Source organism: Engraulis encrasicolus, chromosome 22 (genome assembly GCF_034702125.1).
Source record: "Engraulis encrasicolus isolate BLACKSEA-1 chromosome 22, IST_EnEncr_1.0, whole genome shotgun sequence".
Taxonomy (NCBI): domain Eukaryota; kingdom Metazoa; phylum Chordata; class Actinopteri; order Clupeiformes; family Engraulidae; genus Engraulis; species Engraulis encrasicolus.
In genome coordinates this window covers 15,502,730-15,510,739 of record NC_085878.1, presented here as the reverse complement: position 1 = coordinate 15,510,739, position 8,010 = coordinate 15,502,730, and the positions used below count along the sequence as shown (strand labels likewise).

Genomic DNA, 8,010 nt, shown 5'->3' with positions numbered 1-8,010 from the left:
GTGGCACCCATGGCTACAGCCTTGCCAGGCCAGGCCAGACCAGTGCTCAGACACTCACGATGTTCATGACGGCCAAGATGTAGCTCTCCACGCCCTCGCTGCCGTGGTACTCCACCATTTTGGGCTCGGCCACCACCAGCGTCTCCACCCACCTCTCCCGGCTGATGGAGCGCTGATGGATCCTCCTCCGGCTGCTGCTGCTGCTGCTGCCATGATGGTGCCGCTGACGGCGTTCCCAGCGCTCCCGCTGCCTCTCCCAGTGCTCTGGCGCCTTGGCTTCGTCTGTGCAACAGAGGGACAATTCAATTCAGAACTCAGTCTCGTCTGGGCCATCTTTCCTTGCGGCCGTCGCCATTCACCACTGTCTAATAATGCTCCAACTGTCTGTCCGTTGTTGTTGGGGATTTTTTCTCGTTCCAGGGAATGCATGCTCTTTTTATCCAACTATTATGTGGGATTTGATTCTGTTGGCCGCTGCATAGGGTTAGAGTGTTGTAAATAATTGGGGCAAACTGTTGCAGAGCAGCTGCTGTAGAGCTGTTGCAGAGCAGTAGAAGACATGCTGTAGTGTTTTCCCATTTAGAAGGATATTTTAAATGGGAAAACATTATTTTTAATATTATGACATCTCACTGAACATGCTTGAGCTGTTGCATGGTATTACATAATAATTAACTGCAGGATTATGCCAATGCTAATGTCAAAAAGTAGGGCAACACAAGGCTTAAGAGTCACCTATTCAAGGCATGTGTAGAAGAGAAACTAATTTCCCTAGAGCCACTGAGGAAATATATGACGGAGCATCTAGCTGATACTGATACTATAGAGAATCATATGTCAAATGTTCATGTTTCCTCCTTTAACCCAGATTACATAACGGAAACTAGAAATGCACTCAGAGAGTGCAGACCTCTGCCAAGGAAGCTGTTTGATAGAACATTTCACTATGTTACACCTTTTTTTTAAACAAGTTTTTCTGCCTTCTTTTTGTGGAATTAGCAACTGCAATGTCAAAATTCGCCCTTTCCCGCAATGGTGAAGAATCTTCAAAAATTCCTGGGTCCGTATTGTGATGCGAATTACCATTAAAGTGTAATCACTTGTTCCTTTCCACAAAGTTTCATCCAAAAACGTTTTGAGTTATCCTGCTGACAGACAAACAAACAAACAGACAGACAGACAGACAGACAGACAGACAGACAGACAGACAGACAAACCAACGCAACCGAAAACATAACCTCCTCGGCGGAGGAAAGTAGACATGTTGAATATAGAACAGCTGAATAATGCGTGTTGTGGGACTGACTCAATATAATGAGAGGGTTTTTCTCTGAACTGTTTATAAATACTGTACAGGATTGGTGTCTGAGTAAGCAACAGGGGAATTTCTTCTCCTCATCCAAAGTGTGCTGTCCCTTTGCATAGTTTTAGTGTCTGCGATTTCTCTTTGTTTTGCTTCGGAATAAGACAATGTTGGATAGGAAAATTCAGTACAAATGTGCAAAAATTTTCACAAACTACTTCCCACAAAAGCTGTCAGATGCCAGAGCAGCAAGCAATTTTCAACTGCTTCTGGTAAACAACATGCTATCAGAATCCTACTGATGGCTGAGATGTTTGTGGTTTTTTTTAAACAGAGTGGCCCTAATAAGCAATTAAAAATTCCCCGAAGACACTCTAATTTACCATTCTAGAAGTTTGCTGAGGAAACGTTTCCCCCACTGTGCAACTGAAAGTTCTTTGAGGACCTATGGCATTTTGCACAGTGTACTAAGGCTTTTCTTTACCCTAAAGGCCTTATCATTCCTTTCTATCAAGAAGGCTTTCAGACAATATTGCTGTGAACAATCTTTACGTTGAGTCAGGCAGGTATTTTCCCAGCCATACTCCTCAAAGACGAGCTATAGCCCCCTGTCTGTTTTCAATCATACAGGGTTATCTGTCCTCTGAGTTTTCACATAACTTTTTGAGACAGACTATGCTCTCTTGCTTCTAAAAAAAACCTGGCCTAGAAACCAAGAAACTTCGATCCATCCAGTCAAAAAGGCATCCAATTGTTTTTTATTGACTTGTATGTCCAAAATTCTAAGAAAGGTTGTCTTGCAAGAGCCTCGGTATGTCTGAGAGACCTTGGTCAGGATTACTTTTGATGCAGAGCACAGATATAAGATTTATCAACATACAGTCCCAGGAAAAAGTTTGTACACCCTTTGAAATTTCTTACATTTCTGTCAAAATTGATCATAAAACATGGTCTGATCTTCCCGGAAATCTCAAGAAGGAACAATCAGAGTCTGCTTTAATTAATTCCACCCAAACATTTACATGTTATCATATTTTTATTGGTCATAAGGCCATAACATTCACAGGAGAGCAGGGCATAAGTAAGTACACCCTTGCATTAAGTAGGTTTTAACCCTCAGTTAGTTGCAATATCATCAACCAGACTTGTCCTGTAGTTGCAGATCAGATTAACAAAACAATGTGTTTGTATCTTGTCTCCCTCTTCTTTAGAGAACTGCCTCTCGTCAGCAAGGTTTGTGGGATGTCTGGAGTGCATAGCTTTCTTGACTTCATGCCATATAATCTCAATTGTTTATGTCAGGCCTTTGACTGGGCTATTTCAGAATGTGTATTTCATTATTATGAAGCCATTCTAAAGTCGATTTGCTCTCTAAAGTATGGGTTGTTGTCACATTTCAGGACCCATACTCTTGTGTGCTTCAACTGTGTGACAGACTTCCTCACGTTTTTTTCTGTAAAATATCACAATAAATTTGAGTTAATTGTTCCACTGATAATAGCAAACTGTCAATGACCTGAGACAGCAAGGAAGCCGCATATAATGATGCTCCCGCCACCATACTCAGAAGAGGAGATGTAACCAAGAATAGCTAAAAATGGGATTCATTCTGCCAATCTAAAATTAATGGGGTTTCTGACCAAAAAAATATTGCTGCACCTTTGAGGTTTGCGAAAAAGCATTTATATGCTTCATAGAATTACTGCAAAATATTCTGTAGACCAACGTTGAAACCAAAGTTGAATTGTTCAGGGGAACACACAATGTCATGTTTGGAGGAGAACTGGAGAACCACACCTTCACCAAAACATCATCTCCACCTTTGAGTATGGTGGCGGGAGCATCATTATATGCGGCTACCTTCCTGCCTCAGGCCCTTTTCAGTTTGCTATTATCAGTGGAACAATGAATTCAGAAGTTTATCGAGATATTTTACAAAAAAAGTGAGATCTGTCTGTCACACAGTTGAAGCACACAAGAGTATGGGTGCTGAAATGTGACAACAACCCATACTTTAGAAGCAAATCGACTTTAGAATGGCTATAATAATGAAATACACATTCTGGAATAGCCCAGTCAAAGCCCTGTCAAAAAACAATTGAGATTATATGGCATGAAGTCAAGAAAGCTATGCACTCCAGACATCCCACAAACCTTATTGACGAGAGGCATTTTCTAAAGAAGAGGGAGACCAGATACATCCAGATTGTTTTGTTAATCTGATCTGCAACTACAGGAAACATCTGGTTGAGGTTATTGCGACTAACTTAGGGTTAAAACCTATTGAATGCTAGGGTGTACTTACTTATGCCTTGCTGTCCTGTGAATGTTTACATCTTATGGCCAATGAAAATATGATAACTTGTAAATGTTTGGGTTGAATTAGTTAAAGCAGACTCTGGTTGTTCCTTCTTGTGATTTCCGGGAAGATCAGACCATGTTTTATGACCAATTTTAACAGAAAGGTAAGAAATTTCAAAGGGTGTACAAACTTTTTCTTGGGACTGTAAATTATTTTAACTGATGACGGAACACTCTGCTGAGCACTTTGTTTCAGTGCTGCAAGAGTTTACTGCTGTTGGGCAATAACAGGTTGGGATGGAATTACTGAGTCTTCTTTGGATTGGCTTGCTGGCTATTAAGGAATAATGGAACGTTCTCTTTGGGAATTCAGCATTTTAGTTGCATCCACTTCCGTTTACTTGTGATATTCTACTGACCTCCCTTTCAGGACCTGTTTTGTTTTCTTTGGATGTGTTGGCACCAAGCCCTATGTACCTTATCAAAAGTATTTTTTTTTTTTATCAGAGTGGGCTGTGGCCAGATATTACAATGGCCCTTTCTGTTGCAGAGTTGGCCAGAGAGCAGGTTGCCATCTCGGATGCATTTAATGCATCTCTGATGCATTTGTATTGATATGCACTCAGCTGATATAACATGATTATAACACTCAGCTGTCAACTCCATATGCTCAAGAAAGCTGCATGTAAACAAAACAGATCATTCATATTGACAAGCTGTATTTATTTATCAGTTTCCTTTTATCTATCCTTTCTTATTTTCTGTTCCTATTTCAATGCATACTTGTACCCTGCATATTTGCAATTCTTGTTCCACTTACACAGCACGTAAGCTTCAGATTCTTCCATTGTTGATTTGTATTTTTCATCTTTAGACTTTCTCATTTTTCGTTGCAATTTAAATGCATATATACCCTGCATATTTGCAATTCACATTCCACCTGCACACCCCGTGATCCACAGGCAATTAGATAAGATATCTCTACCAATAAGGCTCTGTGGTACGGTAGTGGATAGCGACTTGTTTGTGTCCTGCAGAGTAGAGGAGGTGTGGTGTGAATTCTTGAATGTCTGATGCTGTGACAGACCCCTGAGTACTCCTGCAGTTGTTTTGCAGGCCAGCTGCCCACCTGGTGCCTCACCTTTGAAGCCACAGGAGCCGTTGAGCGCTGCGGGAGGTCCGCTGGAGAGCGCCGCCGGCTGCCCGTGCTCCACTTGAGAAACAAGACGCTTATAAATAACGTGAGCCTGCTGATGCTGCTGATACTGCTGCTGATGCTGCTGCTGCGACGACGCCTGCTCTCCAGCTCGCTCTCCCTGAGCATGTTCCAGTGGCCTGATGAAGAATTCTTCCCCCGCCAGTTTAAAGAGGCCTGTCTGGGAAATGATAAGAATAGAATCCATTTGGAATTGCAAGAAAAAATTGCCAATTGCAATTAGCTCCAATCAATCTATCAGAGAACTCGTGTGGCATATTAATTGGTTATGACATGTTGTCACCTTTCAGACAATCCTAATCAGCTTTTGTGCCCATCAAAAAAGCTATTGTGGGATTGTTCTGCTATTGTGGGATTGTTAGGGGTGGGGAAATTGTAATCAAACCTAGTTTGCTTAACCCATTGATGCCTAAGGCACCTGCCAAAAAGGCTGCTGAATGCCAACGCCATTTTTAAGAAAAGTTGCCCTCAGCCTATAAAAACCTACATCTCAGCCTCTGAAGCACATAAAAAACATGCAATAAGTTGCATTTACGCTAAAACGCGAAGACCCTCATCTTGCATTAGAATGTGTTTATTCAGCTCTAACATATCAACATTTTTAATAAAATTGTCTCAAATCTTATGAGCCTTAATGTTGCGTCATGCAGCTCCAAGCGCCAGGGCCAATGTTGCGCAACGCAACATCCAGCATCAATGGGTTGAGCTAACCGGTTAACTCACCAGTCCGTCACAGGTACTGAGAGCAGCTTGGCCCTGCAGGGCAGACCCCTCCGACACCTTGCCAAGGAAGTGGCAGAGGTGGTGACGCGGTCGCTGGAGTTTCGAACCCCGCAGGCCACCCGTGCGTTTTTCTGTGACAAATCCCGGGGCGATGAGGTTGGGATTTAGAGTCATGTTAAAGTGCAAATCGTGTCCGCCGTACTGCAGACGATAGAAAACCTGGGCCAGTTTCCCGGCCGCCTGAGCCTCTCGCCGCTGGATGCGGCCCACGTGATAGGACACCGCGCTGGACAGGAAGTGACCATGCAAATCCACCCGGAGAGGGTGCACCACTTCATATCCAGGAAGGTCTTGAGGAGCATCTGTTAAAACAAACAAGCCCACGGCAAATTACCCATAGGTGTCATACAACACATTGGTTACTACAATATTAAGCTTATATCCAGTGTGTATAAATCTGGTAAGGTACAGTATATCACGAAAGTGAATACACCCCTCACAGTTTTGCAGATTTTTGAGTATATCTTTTCATAGGAAAGAATTACAGAAATTTCACTTTGACACAATGATTAGTGACCTTTTAACAACATATTTAACCGCTTAAATTTGTTGTTCACTCACAAAAAATCTAAATACAGTCATTAATGTTTGAACATGTACCCACAAAAGTGAGTAGGCCTAAACCCCAGATTAAAATCCGGTAGAGAAGGGGCTATGTTGGCTCGAATCGTCTTCGAAATGAAACGAAATGAAAAGGGATGACAAGGGAGGTCATCAGTGTGCGTTTCAACCTTTCTTTGCATTGAACTTTTACATTTTGAGTCTGGATCTTGCTTAAATAGATTAGTGTGAGATTTGAATGCAATCCTATGGTGAATATCATAATATAGTCTAAGACTTCCGGCGGCGGCGCACGTAGGTTGCAGCAGCCCCTTGCTTTCCCAACTTTCAGTGTTTATTTGTGTTAAAATGTGTCTTTCGAAATGTCTATCGTCGGAAAATATGTCGGAACGCACGTACAGTCGGCAACAGCTGTTGCAGATAAGAATGGACAACTTAAGCAATGTATTGGATGTACCAATGAAGACTCTGGAAGAACTAGGAATTCTCCGGCGGCATAGGACTACATCGGACCCGTCTGCCTCGCTATGCCGACACAGAAAAAGATGCTCAAGAATTAGGAAAAGGGGCAAACGAGGTGGCGTCGAGACACGGCTTGCAGCCAACCCAACTCGTCCAGCAATACCATCAATTCTCTTGGCAAACGTCAGATCTCTGGACAATAAGATGGATGACATACGGCTACTAAGATCAGCGAACAAAACCGTGAGGAACTGCTGCGTTACGGTGTTCACCGAATCATGGCTGAACGAGGCATACCCGATTCGGCTTTACAACTGGAACAACTAACGTGCCACCGAGCGGACAGAGCCCTTGCAGAGAAAAAACGAGGGGGAGGAATATGTGTCTACACACATGATGCTTGGTGCAATAATGCTACGGTAGTACAGAGGCACTGCTCTCCACGAGTGGAGTTCATGATCATCAAGTGCCGACCCTTTTATTTACCCAGAGAAATATCCGCTATCCTATTAGTCGCCGTCTACCTCCCACCCAGCAACAACAATGGCGTCAAAAGCGAGGCACTGAACGAGCTGCATCGGGGCATCAGCGAACAACAAGATGCACACCCAGATGCCTTCACAGTGGTACTGGGAGATTTCAACCACGGAAATCTCAAAACAGTACTTCCAAAATGTCATCAACATGTCAACTTCCCAACAAGAGAACAAAACACCCTGGACCTCGTTTACACAAATCAGAAGAGAGCATACAAGGCAAAGCCCATCCCCCACATTGGATCATCAGACCACACGACAATTCTGCTACTGCCAGCTTACAGACAAAAGGCAAAACTCACCAAACCAGTTCAGAAGGAGGTGAGAAAATGGCCTGAGGGAGCCATCTCACGACTTCAGGACTGCTTTGAAACCACAGACTGGGACATTTTCAAAACAACTGCCACCCACAGCAATCACATTGACATTGAGGAGTACACAGACACCGTGACCTCCTACATCACAAAATGCATCGATGATGTTACAAAAATAAAACACATCACTACCAGGGCCAACCAGAAGCCATGGTTCACAGGAGACGTTCACCGACTGCTGAGGGCCAGAGACAAAGCCTTCAGAGCAGGAGACGTAGCTGGCCTAAAGACAGCAAGGGCTAACCTGTCCCAGGGCATCAGGAAAGCAAAAAAGGAATACTCAGACAAAATAACAACACACTTCAAAGACAGCAGAGATGCACAGAGCCTGTGGCAGGGCATACAGGCCATCACGGACTATAAGCCTGCACCACGAAGCTGTGACAACAACACCTCTCTGCTAAACGACCTGAACAGTTTTTTCTTTGCCCCCGCTTTGAAGCACAAAATGACACTCACCCACAGAAAACTCCC

At 43.4% G+C, this 8,010-nt stretch overlaps 1 protein-coding gene across 2 annotated transcripts in view; it reads right to left on the bottom strand.

The window, feature by feature from the left end:
* The window catches only part of LOC134438588 (A disintegrin and metalloproteinase with thrombospondin motifs 7), a 96,480-nt gene that overhangs the window by 74,549 nt on the left and 13,921 nt on the right, over nucleotides 1-8,010 (bottom strand). For both annotated transcript variants that reach the window (XM_063188182.1, XM_063188183.1), the window contains exons 2-4: nucleotides 5,544-5,905; nucleotides 4,746-4,980; nucleotides 59-282 (exon numbers count right to left, since the gene is read on the bottom strand). In XM_063188182.1, the coding sequence (XP_063044252.1) occupies nucleotides 59-282; nucleotides 4,746-4,980; nucleotides 5,544-5,905 (821 nt within the window). The remainder of the gene's footprint in view (nucleotides 1-58; nucleotides 283-4,745; nucleotides 4,981-5,543; nucleotides 5,906-8,010) is intronic.